The following is a 23,178-nucleotide window of genomic DNA, read 5'->3' on the forward strand; positions in this document are numbered from 1 at the left end:
ACTGAGTTAGCACAAACAAAAAAAGTAAAGCATAAACCAAATTATACAAAGACTGTTACTGTATGTTCTATTCAACATGTTTCTCCACGATTTTTGCCAAGGTATTTTATAGCTACAAAAATCTGAGAATCCAGCTCTGCACACAGGTGTATTTTGTCTTTATAATGTCCCTTTCTAAGGGGAAATCTTTCCTAGAGTTAAAGAAAGAAAATTTCAGATCATGTTTCTGTTGATTTTTTTAAGCTCCTTTTTTCCTGTTTTGTCTTCAGTTATGTGGCAACCAAGATGCTGATCCTATCATATCCTTAAATCCTCTTTGGTAACAGGTCTTGATGCTGAAAAGCATCCTTAAAATTCCTGTGTTTTACCTTATAATAATTCACTTATATCATGCACTAGAAACACTTTATTGAATCACGTAGCACTTTGTCTTCTAGAGCAGTAACACTTTATTGTGATTATGTATGACATTAACATGAGCTATTACTTTTACTTGGGGACCAAAACTGATGCATTAAATCAATGACAGACTTGGGCTTGTGGGGTGATACTTCTAAATAGTCTTCAGCTACTAGCCTGGTCTACAGTTAGTAATTTTTGGGGGCTCTGGCCATCACAGTGATGAATTACTGAAAATAATTGGAGCATCTATTGTATACAAATTTTGGTATTCATAAATATATATGGGCAGAAAGTGCTGATAAAATTCTAAGTAATTTTTCATTATTTGGGGTCTTCTTTCACTGGATTGTAAAATTGAAAATCACCAGTTAAATAATTTTGTTAGAAGGCAGCATCCATTCCTTATGTGTATAACCACATCTTCTGTAGTTGGACCATAAAAAAATGTTTTGTTTTTCTTTTTTTTTTTTTTTTTTTTTTTGCATTTCAAATGAATTTGAATTTTAAGGATGTATAAATGTAAAGTTAGAGAATGGTCCAGTTCTGGAACAAAACCAAGTGCTCTGTGTCTGTTCAAATTTACCTATTTTTTAAATAGAATAATTAATTGAGAATAGCTCCTAGCTATGCTTAGCTAGGATTTGAGTGTACAAATGCTCTCTGTGTCTTATTTAGGTTCCTAAGGAGGCAGTGCCCAAGTATTATTTAAGTATTGGATTTCAGGCTGAATGTTTTCTCTCTGCTTGTTTTGCAAGCACCTAAAATTACTGTAACTGAGAGAAGGGGAAAAGGTATAGTTTTTGCTTTTGCTAACAATATGTATGTAATCAGCACCTCCTGGTTAATGAATTAGTTGGCTGTTTCTTTCATACAGCAGTAGAAGGGAAAACTGCTGGGATAATCAGCAAGTGTTGGCAGAGGGATTCAGCAATGTATGTATCAGTTAATATTTCCTTTAAATAGTTTTCAAGTAAACTAGATCAAAATTTTGAATGGGCCCCCTATGTGTCTAAATATTTTTAAGGAGCTGAGGTGAATAAAATATTATAAACGTGAAGTATTTAATTACTTTCTTAAAACTTAAGGAAGCACACAGAATGCTTTTATTCCCTGTTCACAGTGCAATCACAGCTTGCAGAATAAACTCCTAATTTTGAATTTAAAATGTTGAACATAATTGAAGGTTTTGCTTGGGTTTTTTTGTAACCTAAAAAGGCCTCCTTATAATGTCAATATAAATAGCTTTTTCTTCTTAAATGGTGATAAAAATACATTCTTTCTACAAATATCCTTTGCAATGTCAATGTATTAAATACCTTAGGCACAACCATGCATGGAGCCATCCCAGAACTCAAGTGTTAAGAAGTAGATGCATCAGCAGAGGAAAAATTTACCTTTGGTGATGGCTGCTAAACCTGTGCCCTCAACAGTGTTGTGTTCCAGCACCAAGACTTGTCTTTAAATGCCATCTCTTACCAAGTGGACTGACAAACAAGCCAAAGTGGGCACAGGGCCATTCCCTGAGAAAAAAAGAGAGGGCAGTGCATGGATGACCAGCAAGTGATGGCCATCTCTTCCTCACAGTGAGAGGAGCAGCAGCACAGAATGGTTGTGGTTGAAGGGAAGCTCTGCCTTCAACCTCAGTCCAGTGCCTGTCTCCCCTGCCCATGATGTTCTTCAGCACAGATCTGCTTCTGAATTGAGTACTGCAGGGGGAACAGCCCTCTGGAGGGAGTGTTTGCAGGGGATGTGTGATATGAGTTTCCTCTTGTTATCTGCATTTAGACAGATACTTTTGCTGATGGTGGGGGTTTGAGGGCTTTTTGAGGGTATTCTTTGGTTGTTCAGGTTTTTTTATTTGGTTTTGTTCTGTTTTGTTTCTTTTGGTTTGGCTTACTTAACAGAGCCAGCAGTATCTTTTTATTTAAAAGAAAAAATGCTGTAAGCTTAAGATAAGATTCTTTCATCTTGGCTGTAACAAAACAGTAAGCCAAGCAGATGGCTTGGAATGGGTGTGTTTTTCCCAATTAAGAGCCTCATTGCTAGCCACAGTGGTTTTGTAGAGCTTATTATTTGCTGAACATGAATGTGAGGTACAGATTCCTTGCTCAGTGATGGTAGCTGCCACCCAAGGACACCAGTGCTAGGGAGTAGGATCTTTTTCTGGGCTTGCACCCAAGCCAGGTGCCATGTAGAGAGGCTGATTCCTGTCCAAGCAGGGAGCCAGGCTTCATGAAGTGCAGAAGGCTTTGCTGACTGTGGCTCTTGGGAGGATCCAAGACCTCTGTTGCTTCATGTGTGAAGGTAATTTAAATCATTTTAGCCTGACCTTGGGGATCACCGTGCCATTTTCTGCTGGGTGGTAGTGACCAGGTCTCAGCGTGTTCTGGTGATTTGATGTGACCACTTTCCTTCTCTGCTTTATTGGTAAGCCAGTGAAAATTCATTATTTTCTATTTAACAACCCTACTGTCCTTCTGTAAGAGGTTTGGTAGCAATATAGTAAATTACAACACTATTTTTGTCAAATGTCCAGCAAAAATAAGTTTCTGGAAGGACTCAGAATTGCAGGAAGGTGTCATTTTCTAGTACAATATAACAGGAGGAAACCATGGTATGTATTTTGCATTTAGAAATAAAACCAGTTTAAGCTACAAATAATTGTAGAAGTTGGGATCACCAAGATTAAAAAAATGATCCACACAAATGATTTAAAATTTTTGTGTCTGACTGTGTTTGTACTTTTCTCATGTCTAAAGGCTGCCAAATTCTAGATGCTGTCTTTCCTGGGAACTAACCAATGCTCTTTGGCATGATTTTCACTTCCCCTTATGTCTATATTTGAAAAAGCATATGTGTAGTCCCTAAATGAATATAGTGGTTAACAAGCTATGGATGACAACCCACAAAACATATTTGCTAAAGCAAGTTTCATATTGCTTAATGGAAAACAAATACCAGAACAACTAAACCAGAGATATTACTATACATGCATATATAGGAGAAAAGTTGAAGGAAAAAATCCCCTTTTGAGTTTTTCTTGGGTGCGCTTCGTCCCTGCTAGAGTTACATTACTATAACTTTGGGGGCAGAACTTGGTTCTTCAGTATGTATTTATGTTTTCTCTGGTAGGGCAGGACATGCTATATGGCAGAAACAACTAGTTACTGTCATTAGATGAGCAATAGTTTCAACCTTCTTTACTCCCAAGGAAGGACTCATCCTTTACATCTGAAGGAAATAGGGCCAGCAGCATCCCCCTAAAGCAGCACTGTTAAGTCATTCTGTAGTAAACAGTGTCTCTGTTGTTCCTAAAAAAAAGAGGCCATGGAGAATTTTCAAGCCTTCAAGACGTGTTCTGTGTGCAAGCTCCAGGACGTACGTTATGCTGGAGAGGCTTGGGCAAGGGCTGCAGTGTGTGGGGAAAATCCCTCCTTGCAGGTAGTGCCTCATCCCTGGCTGAGGGGTCACCTTGGGGGCAGGTGGGGCATAGATCGTGGCTGGGATAGAGCAGCTCTTTCTGCATTTTTCAACAGCAGATTGCCCCAGGTGCATGGAGCCCTTGCTGCCCAACCCACTGAATTTGGAAGCTCATAACTGCTGGTTTGAACAGAGCATGGAATTAGAGGTTTTGTTACAAAACACAAAAGCTTAGTAGTGTTCTTACCCTTGGATGCTCAGTCTTCAGCCAGAGCTTCCTGAAGCTTTCTTATTTTATTAGATTTTATTTTAATTTAAAAGTAACTTAAAATGTATTTACTTGCCTTCTTTCATCTGGTGACTCACATTAGTTTCTTTCACATGACTGCTCTGCTGAGAAGGTTAGGAACCTAAGAAGTAAAACTGAGATTTCTGTAACTTTCTGCTTCCTCTATCAAATCCCTCAAGAAATTATCAAACACTGGCAAGGTTTATGATGTCATTAGAGCCTTTTATAACTGCCTAATGCTCCAAGTAGAAGAAGAAACTTGGTTATAACATGTTGTGTAACCAAGCACACTGGTCTTAAAAAACAGAATTTAAAGCCCATTTTTTTTCAAATTACCTTTCAGGTTCCTATATAAATACAGTAAGTTCTGGTGAAATCTTTGAAAGTTGTTAAATGGGCAGCACTTTCATATGAACCACAGTTTTGTTTTGTTTTTCTTTTTCTTTAATTTTTGTCCCCAGTTTCCAAATAGTTTACTGATACTAGTGCACTTGGTATTTAGGAAAAAGGAGGTAACTACCATATTAGTTACCATATTAATTAATATTAGTTGCCATATTAACTAATATTAGTTAATATTACCATATTAACTTCCATATTAGTTACTAGGTTTTGGTAAAGCAGCTGTTGTAGAATACCCACCCTTTTGCCAGTGTTTAGTCCATGAAATGTTTAAGGAAACAGCCTTGCACATGCATGCCCATCTAAGTTTTTTTTTTAGCTAACTGTTGTGGGAAACAGTGGTTTTCTGATGAACTTTATACAAATCAGGAAGAAGTGGCCGTTCTCATTTGCTGTAGGTGAACTTGCTGTAGCAGAGGGGTTGGACTAGTCCCTTCCAACCCCAGCCATTCTGTGATTTCAAAATGAGTTGAGGAGTGGCTGCTGGGTACTTTCCAAATGAGCGCAGCATGACATCGGTGGCCCATGTGAACCTCACTCAGGCCAGCTGTTGGTACCCTGTCAGTGAAGCCAGATCTGCCATGCCCTTGCATGAGGCTTTATCTTCTTCAGAAAAAAGGGAGAATGAATAGAAATATTAAATAAACTTTCTTCTTGTTTTCCTTGAAGTTCAGAAAACATGTGTGTGTTTGAGATATTTATATATATATATTTATATATATGTAAAAACAGAGAAACAAAGCCCAGTGTTCTAACAATACTAATGCATGTTCAGGGGAGAAAAATGCAGTTTTTCAGATAAACACCCTTGATCCTGGCTATACCACGTAAGTGTCTACCCAGTAATGGTTCTGATAAATTTTTTGTTAAAAGCTGTTGTAGTTAAACTCAACAGTTGCTTTGCATGAGATGTGACTCCAAAACAAGTTGCTGAAACTTAAGTTATGCATGTGCTGTGCTAAGGCAAGCACATGTTAGTGATATTAGTACTGTTGTTACTGAGGTGTTCTGCTCTGCCTGGATTGCTTTCTCTGAGAGCTTCAGTTCTTAATATACTGCCAATTTCTGTGTTGTGGTAAAAGGAAAAGCCAAAGGAACTTGTTTGTGTGGTGGCTGAGATCTTCACCCAGACTGCAATCCTGTTGATTTTCATCAAAATGCCCCAATGTAGAATGTTTTAATGGGATCTCTGACAAAGGGTAATGGCTTTAAACAGACAGAGAGTGGGTTTAGATTCATATTAGCAGGGAAGAATGACTTCTTTGACTGAACCCAAACTTGTAGCTGTAGCTAAATCACAGTGAGGTGGGAGATGCAACTTGTTTGGACAGCTAACAGCTGGTTAGTACTTCAAATGAGCAAGATCCCTGCTTTTTTTGAAGGATGGTGTAAATAAGTAAAATAGATTTTAACCTCAGATCACTCATAATCTGTGCTGACAAAATGCACATAAGAGAGGAAAAAGCTATGTACTTTATATAGAGACAGGGTGCAGGAAAGGCTGGTGTCCTCAAATAGTATGCATTGTGCTGGTAAAGTATAAAGAAGTGAAAGGTAGTGTTGCAGTAGACTTTTTCTTATTTCTGGATCTCTTAGCAGCTAACTGCAAACCCCTGGTTTTATTTTCTCTGTAGCTGATTGGAAGGACACTGGGGTTTTTGTGGAGTTCAGGTGACTTGCTGTACTCCACATGGCTATGTCATCTTTCATCATTCTGCCTTAGACTTGCTGTTGATGGGCAGGCTGTACTTGACTTTCACCCAGGACTACTGGGGACCGCAAGACTGAAGTCTCCCTTGTTTCTGTTTTTTAAAATAAAGGGACTGCTCCTTTCATGAGGGCCTCAGTGGGTGCTTAGTGCTGGGCAAAGGGCAAGGCAGTTTACCTGCATGCAGAACCACAGGGCTGAACTGTGTGCCCAAGGAATGATCTAACCTGCTAACCCTAAGACAGGGTTGGCAAAGTCATTTCTGACAGCAACTGGCATCTCTCTACAGAACATATAGATATATATTCTCATTCTAAGATACAATATATACATATGATACATGATGTATATGTATACATATATATATAAACATATACATGTATGAAATATATTCATGTGCTTTTCTTCCTGTCAAAAAGCTTTTCTTACTGTCTTGGTAAGGTGTTTCCTCTTTAAATTTGAAAATACATTCCTTTCCTCTTTGCATCTTCTTCTGGACAATTGAAGACTGTTACCTTCTCTGTGTTCAGTTTCCTTTTGTTTAGATTAGATACTTAATTTATCCTCTTTCTAGTCTTCTCTGAATGTCTTCCGACTTGTCCACATATCTCATGGAGAGCAGCAGTGAAACTTGACCAAAATGTTCCTGTTGACATCTAGTGATGGTGAGTACAGCAACAGGCTTTCCTCACAGACCTCTCTTGCTGTCTCTTCCAGCACAATATTTGCTTTTTTGCAAGAGTGTGATGTTGTTGATGCTTATCTACCTTATTGTGTGCTGTAACTTCTAGCTCTCTTCGATAGAACTCCTGCCTGTCTGGGAGAGTGCAAATTGGGCTGTCGATGAAAGATAGAAGCCTGGTTGTGAGGCTGGCCTGGGATAGTGAAATAGAAAAATGGCTTAGAGGAAAACTACCTGATTAAATACCGGAGTAAACATTTCACTGAAAAAAAGACAAAACATGGAATATTTTTTGACAGTTACTAAAGCAGATGCCAAAGGGATTTTGGCATAAAATGTGCTTAAGTTCAGTTTGGTTATCAAGGTTATAAAGTGTTTGAGGCTAGGAGACTGCCAAAGAAATGTTTTGCTTGTATATGCAAGACAGTGTTCTTAATAGTATTAACACTAACATTTGCCTTCTTGCTCTGGTGCCTGCTGAAGTCTGTCACTTTGCTGCCTAAGCTGCTTTTCGGTATTACCTTTTCATCTTCCTTACGGAAAAAAATTCAGTTCAAGTAATTCTTGTATTAGATGAATTCAGTTGGGTTTGTGTGTATGCATTTTCTTGTAACAATAGTAGTTTTGTATGTTTCAATGAGTGGTACTTTAGATTTTTGTGTGATCATTTTAAAATCCCACATATGGAAGAGCAGTGTCGCCTTGCCATGTCTGGAGTGGGGACGTATGCAGAGCAAACCATGTTGGTTTTGGTTATTTAGAATGTTCTACACATGCACAGTGAGTTTTTACTTCCTGAAAAGAGGGGAAATCCTTACTAATTGAAACAATTTGTCTTCCAGATTGGACAAAAAAATCATGGGTTTTGTAGTGGGCTAAAATCCTGCAAAATTTCAGCACTGTATTTTTTCCAGTAATCCCAAGATTGTTTGTTCAGCTGCTTTCATTCAGTGTAGCACTTAATGAGACTATTTTTTAAGAAAAAGAGGTGGTTAGAGCACGGAACTTTTTTTTTTCTAAGTTCTTTGACATATACTTGTTCTTTCATACCCCTTTCCACATTCATATTGTATATGTGTAAAGGAGTGTGTGAGAGGCACTCCCAGGAGGGATGTCAGCAATTTATGCTCCTGAGTCAGCAGAAGTTGCTGGAGAAAGGACAGAAGTGTAGTAACTGCTGTGGCGAATGCCGCGCTTCGCGTTGTGTTGCCTGATCCCGATTATGGGTCTTAAGCCCCTACTGACAGCCTCAATCCCCTTGTTTATGAATCTGTTTCTAAATGCTTTCTTTCAGAGAGTCACACAGCTATGACTGCACCCTGGTTCATTTCGACATTTCCTTGTTAGCCTGAAGGGAACTCTCTAAAACCTGCTACCCCACGCTGCTTCCGTCCTCAGCAGGAAAGGGGACGGTTTCACAGTCCAGTGCAAAGGCCAGAGGCTGGGGTAGATTTGGGAGCCAGGAGAGAAGGGCTGCATGGTGGCTGCAAAACCATGTCATCAAATATCAGTGATATTCCTGTATAATTTCTGATCCAACTATTTCTGTCTTGGCCAAGAACTGGGTTGAAATTATATGGGACTCTGAGAACTTTATATCCCTTTGGGTCTTTCACCTTGGGTTACTTCAAACCAGAATAGCAAAAATTTAATTAAAATATATTGTTCAATTTAGTGTATCTTCCATCCATAATGCGGTCTGGGTGAGGGGGTTGAGGTTACTTGTTTGTTTTGTTTTGTGCTTTTAAGTAGCTAACCACCTGAATCCACAAAGCAGCGCACTTAATAATCCTACTTTGCTTCTGTCCTTGAGCATGTGCATTACTATAAGTGGGACAATCAGCTGTAGAATTGACCTGTGTTTCATCTTTTGAAGCTTGCACATTGGTGACTACATTATTTGCTGTTTAGCATGTTCTGTCATCAGTGCTAAAATTTGAGTTGCACAGTATGCAGAAATGCTAAGTAACTACTGTTTCCATGCTATTTTGTTCTAAAAAATTCACAAAGATGCTTATACAAAGCTGTGAGTACACTCCTGCATAATTAATACTACAACAAAACTATGGCAGTATTAAAATGAATAGTCAAAAAGGAGCCCTGCCTGTCTGCTACCTGCAGAGAAAATTCTGTCCTACCTTTTTATTGCTCTGGAAAGGTCTCTACACCACCAGTTTAAAATAGATAGTTTTTGCTGAAGTCCCTCAGTTGAAATTTAAGGTAGAGGAGCAAAGAGCTCAAAGGAAGGAGCAATGGATGCAAAGTGAAATCAAATCTCTGCTCTCAAGAAGGCAGGATCTGTGTCCATCATAAAGGTACATAAAGTTTCCATCATAAAGTTTTCATAAAGGTACAGTAAGGTTTGAGCCATGCATGGAGCTGGGTGTAATAAGGCAAGTCTTGGCATCACCCTGGTGAATAAGCCACCAACTTTTCCTGAATTTTTTTGTAGAAGAACCCAACGTGAGCTCTCAAGTGTGGCTGAATTGTGATTTTTTTTTTTTTTGTTTTGATTGGTACACAAAATACTTTTGATGCTGAAAGTTAAGTTGAAAGTTAACAATGATTCCTTTGTAGCAATCCTTTTTGAAGTAGACAGTCCTATAGCTACAATAAAACACTATACAGAGGGATAAATTCTGCTTTCAAGTCTGTATTTTATATTAAACTATTCCACTGAATATGTAAGTGTCCCTGTCCTTGCTTGATTTCTTTTTCTTCAAATAATCAGCAGCCTTTGGCATTTCACACCCTTCTTACAGTAATTTTCAGTAATTTCTTCCGGAATGCTGATACTTGGTTCTGTCCTAGCTATTTGATACTTAAGTTTCTCAAAAAGCTTTTACATCTGTATTCACTGGTCAGAAACTGCTTGACTGCTTTTTTGAAATTTCCATCTTAATTCCTATCACATTTCCTAAACTATGTCACTTTTTTTTTTTTTTTTTTTTGATAGGAAATCACTGGTGTTCCCAGCTGTGGCTGTGCTGCCATATCCAGGTTCATGGCAGGGCTGGGACCTGATGAGCAGCTCTTTCCCAGGCTGGTCTGAGAACACTAGTAATGGTGCTGGTTGCCTCTGCCAAACCAAGTTTAGCACCAAGCACAGGGGAAAGACCCAGGCCATGCAAACGCGGCTGCCTTGGGCCCGTCACAGGCTGCATTGCCTCATGTCATGCAGAGTTGTTGTTGGTTATTAAGGGCATCCATGCTCTCATTTTGGCAGCCTACCAGACCTATCTTCTTCCAACTGAGCCTCAAGGCTTATTGTATCAGAACTCAAGAGAAACATGCCTGCCCTAGTTGTGTGCTTATGGTGTCAGTCAGATGGGTGATGTGGGGTAACTGGCCACTCCTGAGCATGTATTTTGTGCCTGATTTAAGGTCCCCAGTGGATCCTAGGTCAGGGGAACAATGCGCGTGGCTGCCACAGGGCAATGGGGTTGAAACCTCAGCCTGATGACAGTCAGAAGAGGTACTGTTTGCTGGGTCCCCACCGTTGGACCCACGACGGTGATATGCCAAGAACCTGTAACGAATCCTGTGAGTCATTCCATTGCTGCTTGACATCTCCATCTCCTATACCCTAGTGCTCAGAGGGAGCCCAATCACTACCCACAGCGACTCCTTCCTTCTTCAGCTTCATTCTCCACCTCTGTGTGGTCTGGGCAGGCAAGACACATGTTGTAGGAAAGAACCTTGATTTGGACCACCACATGGAAATCCATCCTGGAGAACCAGCATTAGCATGCAGTGAGAGCCATTCTGTCATCATCTTCCATGAAGTAACTGCAAAGTTATGCCATAAAGAACGTGAGGTTCTGATTATCACTGCAGAACATGCTGTGTGACAGACAGCCTTGCTTAGAGGCCTGTATCTTAGGGATTGTGTTGAGTCATACAGTTGATAATTTAAATGTAAATAATAGTTGATGTGTGTTAAAATATGAATTTCATTAGCTGGAGGTTTTTAGACTTGAACAAATGATTTTCTTTTTTCATGTAATGCTGTAACATGCTTACTAGCTTTGACAAAGAGTGTTTCCCCTGATACAGAAGTAGCAGATAATAATAAGCAAGCAGACAAGGTTATGCCGCAAGGGGGTATTTTTAATCATCTTTGTTTTGGAGAGGACAGGCCAGAGTGAGGTACCTCTTAGAAACAATCTACTTCACTGATACTTGGCTTCAACAGATTGACATCATCTCAGGAAAGAAAATAACTGTTTGCTATTCCTGTCATAGACTTCTTTCAATCACTGCGACAGATGTTTTAAGCATGTTGTTCCTCTGTTAGGTTTCTTTAGCAGTAAAAATACTGTGGTCTAAATATAGTTTAAATTGGTTGAGATACCTTGTTTGAATATAATTCAAAATTGCATTATACGTGGTTTAAATCAGAGTGTAACAGGACAAAACTACTGGAAAGTCTAGTTAAGATAATCTCAAGCCTAGGTAAGAATTCTTATTCAATCATATTTAAAGTGAAATGCTGTCTTTTTCTAATATATCTTGCAATCTGATTTAGGATGAATCTGGATAACATACTGAACTTCCTTCCCCCTGCTCATTATTTGGAATTAACTTGGACAAAAAATGGGAAAAATACTTAGTTGAACAGTTCTTTTTTCCTGTATCTGCAGTGTTGTCTTTTGTGGCAACTGAATGTTCTACATCAGGAATATACAGATTCTGTTATCCTTTTCCTTCAATGAAACAGAATTTTGCTCTCAGTTACAATTGAGGAGGCTGAGATTAGAGAGAGAACCAGTACATATACACAAGGTACCCATTACTCCTTTGGGGACTTTGGAAGCTGAGAAGGCTACAGTCCTTATGACCACCCCTTTCATCTGCCAGTGAGTTCAAAGCTCTTCTCTGTCATCTTTCCTGCTCACTTGCTTCTTGGAGAGCTAACACAATGATGCAGGCTGAGTTCTGCTGAACCTGTTGGTGATAAATAGCTCCTCCTTGTCATTCTCCCACTCATTTTGTACCTAGATGATTGATTGCTGCTCACTTGGCCCACTTTTTGAGACCACTGGCTTGGGAGCACAGCTTACTTCCTGGAACTGAGTTAATAGTGGTGTGACAGTAACTGCATTGGTGTGTATCCCTTCCAAGTGCAATTCCGGTCAGTGATGTTGATCGGGGGAATGCTCTTGTTTGGATACTGGCTGGCTGGAGCTTTCTGCTCCCTCTTTCTGACACGTATACAGATGAAGTTGCTTAATTGTGTTGTCTGGGACAAGGTGCTCTTTTGTTTCAAAAAATGATGAGTAAAGCAACAAAGTTCAAGGTTTATTTCATCACTTGGACTTTTACTCCGGTGATAGAGGCTGGAAGTTCAATTTCAGAAAATTGAGATCCTCAGTTTGTAATATGTTCTTGTTTCATTGCTAGTTAACGTTATTTAGTAGACTTTTAAAATAATCCTCCAAGAAGGAAGTAAATGTAGGGAGATACAGGTGCAATGATCTCCAGTGCCTAATGACACTGACTGTTTAGCATCCTTCATTTTGTGCTTGTTTTGGGGGGAGGAAAGAGAAGCTTATGTGCTAATCTAACACACTGCCAGGTCATTGCAGGGAATCTGGTGCCAGCAGTAACACTCTGTTCAAGGTCCTGCTTCTGTGGGAAAACTCATGGGTGGTTAACCTGAGCATCCAATTTTGAGCCTTCACAGCGGAGAGTGGTTCATGTATGCTTTTTCTTGAAGCCATTTGAGCCCTGCTAGGATCTCACATGAGGAGACATTTTCTTCTAGATTTGGCTTACAAATTTGGGGTTGGGATCATTCATATTGATCTTTGGTTTCAAGCTTCTTTGTGCAGCAGTGAAGGTTGTAGTTGTTTACTTACTAATTTCATCATCGTACTTGTGTTGATTTAGTGCCCATAGATATTTAAGCTGTGAGAACAGTGAAAAAGACTTTTACATCTAATTTTCCCCCTTTTTGTTCTTATAATTAGAAATCCTACAGCATTCACCCAAGGAGTCACTCTGTAAAGTTCATGGTTAATTTCACTATCCATGGACAGCTGAATGCACTTTTGTGGCTTTTTTGCAGCATGATCATGGCCTTCTTTTAATGTTTCTATGACAGTTTTAGATACAGTTTGGTTTAGAATGAAACAAAAAAAGGATTCTTCAGTATTCAAACCGGCTGCCTAGGAAAGTGGTTGAGTCACCATCCCTGGAGGTATTTAAAAGACGTGTATACATGGCACCTAGGGACATAGTTCGGTGGACTTGTCAGCACCGTGTTAGTGGTTGGACTCAATGATTTTAGAGGTATTTCTAACCTAAATGACTAAATGGTTCTAAGATCCAACCTACTACTTCCTGAGTTTGCTCTCCTGATTGAAGGGCTGAGTGAGGCATGTTGTGGTATTTGGGTTTCAAACTTCATCTCTTTTGACCACCTTCCATGCCAAGTATAGGAGCACGGTGAGACCTTTAGTTCTTGAAAGATAGATTGGTTATTTAGGGACAGACATTTGAGATTATTCTTAATTTCTTTGTCCTTATTTGTCTATAATAACTAGGCTTCCAGGAGGAAGATACTGCCTTTAATTCAGGATTTAGCAGGGCAAATTCCTTCAAGTGAGAAGAAGTTTCTTGGAGGTGGATGTAGCAGAAGTGCTCCTCTGCCTGTAGCATTTGGAGATACCTAATAAGGATGGGAAACACCCTGACCTTAAGGTAACCTTCTGCCCTCTTACTTTGCCATCTATCTCAAGACCTGCAAAAGATTTCTCTGCTTCTCACCACTAAGGTTGTCTCCCAGAAAGGGAAAAAGATGTTACATAACAGTGTTTTTCTTCAAAACTGTGTGTTGCAGAATTCAACCAAGATGCTGATTTTAGCTCCAGTAGAAGTCTAAAACTGGCACAAATTGTTTTCCAAGGTCCCTTTTTCTGTGTGTATAAAGAAAGTAAATGAACCAATAATTTAGTATGTGGTGTAGAATATTCCTAAATAGCAGCAAAGGAGAGTGGTTCTTGGGAAGAGACACAACCAACAATTCTAGTGAATTGGTTAGTGAGCTTTCCTTCTCCATCAGGGGATACAATTTCTTTGTCAGAAAACACCATTGGAGAGCTTGGAGGAGAGGAAAAGTGCTGTGATACAGAAATGGAACCCATTTCAGATATGATACCCTCCTGTTGAACATTAATGAACTACGGCAGTTGTATGTTAGGTTTGTGGCTTGTTACATATGCTTAGCTTGTCAAAAGTTTCTTGGAGCATTAAGGGCAGGCAGTGTCGTTTGTGCAACAGGCAGAGCTCTCTGCCTGTGGATGTAACACTGACCTTACTTGAACTGATAAATAGCTGTCTTACCCATGACCTTTAATAGCTGAAATGTGTACACCATCTAAAGCCGTTTTCAGGTTTGCTTCAAAAGAGATCACCAGATAAAGCATATGTATGTATGTGACATTCCCCCCTCACAGCCCCCTGAATTATCAGGCTAGCCCAGAGATCTGAGGCTTTGAGGGGAGGAATATCAGGAGATGGCAAAGATTTCCAACAGAGGCTCTTACCCCAAGATATGTTGGTGCAGCTTTCTTTATTCTGTGATGTCCTAGGGGAGAGCGGGGCAAAAGAGGACGAACAGGAAATGTCAGGGGTCTATATAGACTTTGGACAGGGTGGGCTTCTCTGGCTCTCTGCCAACCCCGTTGGGGCAGGAGGGAGGGGTCCAGGGTTATCTTGATCAGAGTCACAGGGTCCCGGGGAAGGGGGCACAGAGTGCCCATGAGCACGCTGTAACATGTATGTATGCAGTGCTCTGTGTGATCTTTTCTGGCTTGTAACAGCACATCAAGAGAATTCCAGAGTTTAGGAGTAGCACAGCACTTTTCCATGTGCTCTTTCTTCCTCATGAAAGGTATTCATTCATAGGGATGCATGGTGTTGTGCAGCCAGCTGATCTTACAGAAAAAAAAAATAAAACACGACAGAATGTAATGTTGGGTTTTATCCTCTTAATGTAAAATAAGACTTACCTTCTGTTTGCATTCTCTGGTTTAATTTGAAAGAAGACAAGAGACAATATTAAAATATAATGAGGGCAATTAATTTTGTGGTTCACAGTGGCTCAGATTTAGAAGGGAAAAAACTCTCCTTAATCAGCACAGTACTTAAGGGCTCCCTGTAAGAAGGTTGTGCTTAACCTTCAGCAAACGCTTATGGGCTGCCCTGAATAGTAATGGGTTTAAGCACATGCTTAAGTGTTTTCCTGAAGGAAGACCTATGCATCTTCTCAAGTGTTAGATTACGGCTTCATTTACCTTATTCATAAATCCCAGCATCAGAGGCAAACTTTTCTTTCATGTCTAGGCCAATATCTGGGTGTATAGATTTTTCCACCTCCGTTTGCCCTGCTTTCTGTGGCTCTCTTGCTGCAATCTGATCAGCCCAGGCTGACCTTCAGGGGTGCTCCACATGGTTGGGGAGCCTGCTGGCATGGCTCCGATTGCACGATCAAAGTCCGTACCTTGCCTTTCATCTGCCGGCTCTCTGCCCTTCCCAGGGTTATTAATTTGAAGAACTCAAAGGCGCAACCCTTTTCTGCTGCGCCTGTTCCTCAGGAAGTAGCAATGGGAATTGCTGGGTTGTCCAACGGCTTAGCTGCGGTCAGTTTTCCATGGTGGGAGATGGGATTGAAGCGGGTTAAATCTGTACCAGCTGGTTCTTGGTTGGCTGTCAGAAATGCAATGAAAAAAAACCCAAAAAAGAGGAGAGAGAAAAAAAACCCACACCAACCCTACAAAAAACATGGGGGGAGGGGAAAGAAAGAAAGAAAAAAGGGTGGGGGGAAGGAGATAACAAGAAGAAAGAGGGGAAAACAAAATAAAGAAGGCGGAAAATCGGAAGAAAAAAGGGGGAAAGAAAACAGTAAATAGAGGTGTAAAGGGATAACAAAAAGTAAATAAAAACGAAGAAACAAAATTAAAATGCGGGAAGTAAAACAAAAAAAATGGAAAAAAGAAAAGAGAAAAAAGGGCAAGAAGGAAAAAGGAGAAAAGAGGAGAAAGAAAAAAATATCACGGGGGAAAGGGAGAAAAGAGAAGAGAGAAAAAAGAAGAGAACGAAAAAGGAGAAAAAAGAAGGGGGGGAAGGAAAAAAAAAAAGAAAGAAAGGGAGAACCCCCCAGCCGGGCCCAGCGCCCCCGGCCGCAGCCGCGGGGCCGTGGCGGGCCCGGCCGCTCGCGGGGCCCGGCGCGCGCCGCTTGCGTAAGCGGCGGCCCCGGCGCCCTGCCGGTGGTGCCGTTGCCATGGCGAGATAGCGGGGGAGGATTCCTGGGATCCGTAAGCCGGGGGAGAGGGACAGATTACGTCTTAACCCGTCACTCCGCGGCGCCTAACGTGATGTGGCAGGGTCGCCCAGGTGTCCCGGGGGGGTGACCCGGCGGGTAGCTGCGGGCTTGTTGCAGGCATCGTTTTAAATAAAATAAAGCTGGGAGGGAGGGAGCGGGGGTGGCTCTCGGGGTAAGAGGATTAGATGCGTTTTCGCATGGGGGGCCAGGATGAGAAAAATAGTGCAAGGCTTGAGGGAGGTGGGTTTGAGGAATTGGCCTCGATGGAAACGGGAGGCATCCTTCCTTATGAACATTCCTAGTGCCTGCTGAGAACTGCCTGGCAGGTGCTGGAAGGGGGTTCTTTTAATCTTCATCTGCATATTTTATTATCACATTTAGTTGCCAGCATTTTAATCGTTAGATGTGCACATAAACACACCCTGAGAATCTAAGCAGCGAGTCCAAGTAACAGCCCTATGCTGATACCGAGCCTAGATCAAATAATTGACAGATGTCTTTTACGTGAATGGAAGGAATGACGGGAGAAGGCATCAGTGTCTGCCTGGGTAAGTTTCCTTTTCGTTATCTTTAATCATTATTAGTATTTTACACTGTCTCTTCCTCAGTGTCAGAGTGGGAGCGATCAACTCTGATGGGGTCTTCTTGTGCATTTGATCTTCTCGCTACTCTTTGCCTGCTAGAATTCCTAGAAGCAGGTGAGGATTTATTGAACCCTTTTGCTGTGGTCTCTTTTTTGTCGCTGCAAGGATGTCATTAGAGCAGGCAAAAACTTTATGCAGTGTTAGATCTTAAATATGGAAAAGATGATATCTGGTCTAGAATTGAGTATGGAAAATCCTGGTCTCCAAATATACTGAGTTGTAAACATGTTTCTTAAGAGAGCAGCCCCTACCTATGTTAATAATATTATTCATTGCCAGAAAACAGATGTGAGTGGGGAAAAAGTCTTAACATTCTTAAACAGTTTTTCAGCAGTGGGGTAAGAAATGTAAGAGAGCATACTACTGGGAAATGAGCTTGCGTTACACCCACAGAGCATATATTGTACATTAGTTATAACCCTGTTGTTTTTGTTGCCAGCAATTAATTGAGTAATTTCTTCCATGACTGAAACTGCAGGTTAAGCATGTTTGCTTTGAAAGCCAGTCTTCTGAATTGAGACGGCTTTTGCACTTACCATATATTAACAAGCTCTCGCAAAGTACATTTTGTGCGCTGTGGTTCTGAATTCCTGAAAGGTGTCAGTGGGGGTTAATTCACTGTTACATAAACAGCCAATAACAGCTTCCGACTGTACTGGAATTGCTCTAAAATAGTTATTAGCTTCAAGGCCATTATGTAGGAAAAGGCATTTCACTTTTGCTGATATTATTTCTATGAAAAAACAGAAATGGACTACGAGAACTCAGAACCATTGAAGTGAGGACACTGCTGTATAAATAGGCAAAACTGTAGTGTAGCTTTACGACTGGGTTTTACAACTCTGACACGGCCTTTACCTCCCAGTTATACTTGGAAACCAACAAAATCTCAACCAAACTAGTTTTCCAGAAGCTGAGCATTTATTGTATGAAGACATTTGAGTAGAGCATCATTGCTTTAGTTAGCAAAGCCTGGCTGCTGCCTGTGTGCACGCATGCTGATACTCTAAAAAAGTAGAAGTCGGTGCTGGCCTCACAAAAAGCCAAATCTTAGAGCAGTACTGAACTGTGGGAGCACAGGGGCAGCACAGAGAGCCAGACGCTGGGGTTTAATGCAGCAGGGTTATGCAGCAGTTCAAATCACTCCAGGTGGAGCAGGAAGGAGCTGAGAATCAGTTTCTGAGCTCCCTGCCTGGGAAGCAGGGGTGCCTGGAGGGTGGAAGATAGGCCTGCGGCCGTTTCTGGTGCCTTCTGGTTTTGAAACTTCCCATGGGGAATCTGCTAGATAGTTTTGTTGCTGGAGTGCTTATTTAGCAAAGCAGGCCTGGTACCTGTTGAAGAATTGGCTGCAGAATTGGCTCTGTGCTCTCTGGGCATGAGCAGTTGTAGTTTGCTCAGAGAACTGAAAGTGTTTGGATATGAGAACTTTAGGTATCTTCGGTTGCCCCCAAACTAGCTTACACCTTGACTTTTCAGGAGCTGGAAATACTGCTTCTGCTGCATTTTTAGAAGTAAAAGAGTACAGGAAGGGGTTTTATGTGTAGTTCAGCTGTTTTTTTTTGCATATGACTGTTCATACTGTCTGCTGCTTTCCAAGAGATAAAGTAACTGTATGTTTTGGTTGTTTCAGCTATAGGATTTGACTCCTGTTTATTTTAAATGCAGTGTTGTTCTGCATCACTAGCAAGTTATTTATTTAGGTGTCTGAGGGAAACACATGACTTGGCATTAGCTTTTCTTTTCCTCCCATCTCCCCTGACCCCAAAGTAGTTCAGCCTGAAACTTGGTAAGTTAATTGCAGTTACCTTGGCAAAATTATAAACAAATTAAGATGGATGAAACCTGGACATAAAATTATTTCGGGTAGGCTGGGAAAATGCAGCTGAGAGCATTAACTGCTGCCACTTTCACTGCTACCTTTGACAGTGTAGGGTTTCAGTAAGTAATTCCTCCTTGAAGAAAGGGAAACGTGCCATATCATCTGTTTCACTTCTGAAGCCTTTCTGAAATTCCCTGGATTTATGACTTGTGTTAATCAATGTTGTGTAGGTAATTCTTTCAGATATTTTCACTTCTCTGATATGGAACTAATCCATGTCTGTATTTTGGTATATGTGTGCTTGTCACAGGGAATTACATGTCTTTGCACTGTTTAAAAATGGCAGACCCTTACTACAGTCAATATAGTTTTAATGGAATTAATGACATTTTAAATTAAGAAGATTTTTTGCTCATTTGTCTGTTATGGACCATATCATTTGATTACAACCCCCAGCAGTGCTGATGGCTCTGGAGATGAGAGATGATAGGACACAACACATGCTGGAGGATCAGGTGTTAATGTTGCTTCATCCAGTTCTGCTTATGTTGTGAAAAGACGTTTAGAAGGTGCCTAGAGCTCAACCATGGAATTTATTTAGAAGGAGATTTCAGAAGAACACCAAGCATAAATCTTCCCATATTTGCAAGTTTGGTTTTTTTTGTGATATTAAATCTGATGGTGCACATTTTTGTAGTCTATTTTACCAAAAGTGATCCTGAACTTCTGCAAGTTGTCTTTCATCCAGGAGGTGGGTAGTACAGCAAAGCTGAGAAGCAGGGATAAGGCTCTTGAATCTTAATGAAGCTAGCTCAGCCAGAGGGGATGTGTCAGCTGGGAGGCAGAGCTGTCTTTAAAGAACCACATGGGTTTCTTTTGGCGTGGTCTAAGTGTCCATTTGAGACCCTCTGCAGGTTTGCCCTACTCTTTTGGTCTTTACTTGTTTAGGTTTTATATATTATAAAGTATATGGTTGTAAACCACTTCATACTGAACACAGTATTCATTCTGGTTGAACATCCATGCCTTATTATATGCCTTTATCATCATTGCAAGATAAATATCAGGACTTTATGACTTAATAATAAGTTTTATCTTTAAAGATCATTTTCTAACAGATTGAAATGGGTTGTTACCTCACCTAGGAGTTATGAGTGGGATTGTTGGGAACACCTGAGAGTTGAGTTAACTGAATGCTGTTTTAATTGGCAGGAGAATACCAGTTTCTATGGGAAAATGAATTAGTTAAAACCTGTCACAAAGGCCTTTCAAAGATTCTCAACTGTATTATGAAGATTGTTGATTTTGAAATTAATTACTACAAGTTGGAAGAAGAGGGTACTTTCTAAATACCCTGATTTTGCATTGTCTGTACATTAATTGGTTTATACTGTATTTAGGAGACACATACAAAACAGCTGTGTTTTTGCAAAAGGATTTTAGCAGTAGCTTTGAGTGGGCCTATTCTGAGACAATCTGACAAGGTCTGATTTTCAGAAACCCCCTGCTGAAAACCATGATGGTTTAGGAGAACTGTGGTTCGGCACTTTGATTCATTAGCTGTTTTGGAAGTCTCTGGTCTCACTAGTTAGTATTACCTGTCAGAATGTGCAAGGGCAGGAGGACTTTGTGGCCACTCTTGGATGCAATAATAATACCTGGAACAAGTTGCCCGGAGAAGCTGTGAATGCCCCATCTCTGGAAGTGTTCAAGGCCAGGTTGGATGAGTCTTTGAGCCACTTGATCCAGTGGCAGGTGTCCCTGCCCATTGCAGGGGCGTTGGAACTAGATGATCTTTAAGGTCCCTTCCAACCCAAAACATTCCACGATTCTATGAAATAGCAAAAAAAGTTGCCTTTAAATTTTTGTGTAGCATTGGAAAGGGCACTGGTAAATGAGAAGATAGGCTCAGGAGGGCAGGAAAGTGGCTAACTCTAGAGTATCTCTGTGTAAGTAATTGGCAATAAAGTATCTAAATAACTCTGTAAGTCTTCATGTGTGCAGCCACTATGTTCCTTTCCAATAAATTCTTGGAGCATGGAAATCTTGTTTTATGGACTGAAACTATAAAGTACGCAGGAAGGTTGTGTTGGACATTGGTACCAAACTCACATATTCCATGACAAGTTCCTAAACCCAGAGACCAGACTTCCCCTCACTAAGAAATTCCCTCACCTCTCCATTATCATTCCACACATTCTCTTCTGCCTTCCTATCACTGAGCTATGTGGTCAAAACCAAGAATCCCCTTCCCTTTCCCTCTTGCCTTAAAAAAGGACATTTTGAGCTTCTGGTAAGTGACTTGCTGCCTGCTGGTTTTACTGCTCTGTGCCTGGACATTTTCCAAGGCAATCAGTCCTGACTTTCATCTACACCCTGGGGATTCCACAGGTGCGATGGAGAAGTGAACCTTTGTGTGAGATTTGGCTGGTTTGCAGTCTCTTGCCACAGGGGAATGGAAGTAATAACAAGGGAGTTCCCACAGATAGGTGGATATTGTGAGGTTGTGCCAGGAAGTTTTGATTTCCTAATAAAATTGAAAGACCAATTTCTGCTTCTCTTAAAATCCTTGGGAACTTTATAGTCAGCCTGAGCACTGTTTGAATTTTGGTGAAGAGTCAAATGCTCACCTGAGACTGGAGCATGGGGTTGGGAAAGGCATTTCAGCTTCATCTAATTCTAATTTATTCCATGTGAGATATTACCTGTGTGTGCCTGCATACTGCTGCAAGGGACAGGTGGATGTATAGCAAAGAAAAAGCCATGCATTTTGACGTCCATAAATGTTGTTTTACAATAGCTATGATGTTAGTGCAAAAAGCAAAACATATCCCTATCGAAATTGCTTAAAACAGATGTATTTTCAGAAGGAGCCCCCAGAACAGTAGTAAATTTGTTCACAGATTGGAATAAGCAATAGATGTTAAATCCACTCCTAATAAGTGTGTGCCATTCATTGTGGGTTTGTCAGATGACCTTCAGCGTAGATTTGTTCTGTACTCAAACATCTACGATTAAAGTTCATTGAAATTAGATTCCTAGGACAGTGCTGACATTATTTTTAGAAGAGTGGGTTTGTTTTCCTTTTTAACTTGTATTTAACGAGAGAAAACCAACAAAAACGAAAACATTAGAAAACTCAAAGCTTGTCATATTTCTATAGTTTTTCAGGTTTTTTTGAAATTATGTGCATTAAATGAGGGATTCATTGTTATAAATTTTACAGACATTGTACTGAATTTGAATTTTGAAAGTCTGAATGGCTTCTTGTTTAAATTATTAAAAGACTTGAAAGAAAGCTTTGGACAAATGTTTTATGAGGTTTTCTGTTGTGTTTTTTAAGGAAAGATGAAACTGTTAATTCCAGAAATAATTTTGTAGTCTAAAGGTTGCTGAAGCTCATCCTCTGCACAAATACGTTAGAATTTGGTAATGGTTTTTTTTTATCAGATTCCCTCTGGCAGCATCTTTCTGTCATCTCCATGGGAGCTCACAGGGAAAGATAGGTGTCAGCCACCATATATTATAGCCAAACAATGTGTCGTTTTGGTAGTACTTGAACAGGAGAAATGGCCAGTACATCATTAAAGAAAATTGAATTTATTCCAGCATTTTGAATGGATTTCGAAATGCTGAAGTATCTTAATAAGACTCCCAATATTAACTCTGGATTTAGGAGTCCATGTGCCTTAAAAGTGTGTTTCCTAACCATGATGTGTTTCAATTTATTTTGCTCAGATTTTATGAATATATATTACTTGTTTTGGGGATAAATGTGAGGATAATATACCATATAATGCATTTTAGTCTCCAGTTGACATTTATTGTCAACCTATTTTCTTAAAATTTAGTTTTTATAGGGGGAATTTCAGATGAGAGCATGCGGATTGATATGTTTGATCTGGTTCTTGTTATTCAGGATTTGCAGTGTAATATTTAAAGCCCCTTTAATAATACAGCACAGAATTTCTAATTGTCCTGTCCAAGGTATTCCCAAAATGTGTTTGCTAGTGTTGTTTAGTGCAGCCTTAAGGTTTTCTTTGGCATTATGCCTTGAGGAAGCTTTACTGTTGCACTGTTTGTTTTCAAATTTTACTTCTTAAATATTAATTAGATGTGATATAAAGCAAAAAATTGTAAATTAACATGGCAAACCATCTCAAATCTGAGCTAGAAATGCAATATTACAAATAAAATTTTGGTTTACTCTAAGTCTTGTTGATCTGTATGAGACAGAAGGTATCATTTCCTGCTGTGTATCTTCAGCAATCAGCAGTGAAACAGCAGACTGATTGGTTATTTACTTTTTATTTTCTCTCCCATAGATCTTATGTCAACAGCACTCAAGCGGAGTGTAGCATGGTTATTTTTACTGTGTCTTTATTGGTTGCATAGATTAAAACATGAGCAGTTTTATGGAGGTTGCCTTTTTGCATCCTGAGGACTTCATATTTGTCCTCGTCTCTATTAAAACATTTAATTTC

General features: G+C 40.1%; 1 protein-coding gene and 1 long non-coding RNA gene across 16 annotated transcripts in view; one reads left to right on the forward strand and one right to left on the reverse strand.

Moving 5' to 3' along the window:
- HIVEP1 (HIVEP zinc finger 1) overlaps positions 1 to 23,178 on the forward strand; it is a 128,905-nt gene that overhangs the window by 24,822 nt on the left and 80,905 nt on the right. For 4 of the 14 annotated variants that reach the window (XR_012053897.1, XR_012053896.1, XR_012053898.1 and 1 more), the window contains exons 1-2: positions 16,133 to 16,223; positions 16,840 to 16,929. The exons of 8 other annotated variants lie outside the window; for them this stretch is intronic. Coding sequence is in view for 3 of the 6 variants with exons in the window: in XM_072924123.1 (XP_072780224.1) it covers positions 16,866 to 16,929 (64 nt within the window). In the remaining 3 variants the exon portion in view is untranslated. Of the gene's footprint in view, positions 1 to 16,112; positions 16,303 to 16,612; positions 16,780 to 16,839; positions 16,930 to 23,178 lie in introns of those variants that run through there. 2 more of the 14 variants (XM_012571776.5, XM_030265496.4) reach the window with 2 other exon arrangements.
- Positions 14,463 to 15,340, reverse strand: LOC140682322 (uncharacterized). 2 transcript variants are annotated; one of them, XR_012053903.1, is made up of 2 exons: positions 15,204 to 15,340; positions 14,463 to 14,843 (listed from the first exon to the last, which is right to left on the reverse strand). It is a non-coding gene; the product is annotated as an uncharacterized lncRNA (long non-coding RNA). The 2 variants fall into 2 exon arrangements; XR_012053902.1 differs by having other exon boundaries at positions 14,463 to 14,838; positions 15,204 to 15,336.

The sequence above is a fragment of the Taeniopygia guttata genome, chromosome 2 (assembly GCF_048771995.1).
Source record: "Taeniopygia guttata chromosome 2, bTaeGut7.mat, whole genome shotgun sequence".
Taxonomy (NCBI): Eukaryota; Metazoa; Chordata; class Aves; order Passeriformes; family Estrildidae; genus Taeniopygia; species Taeniopygia guttata.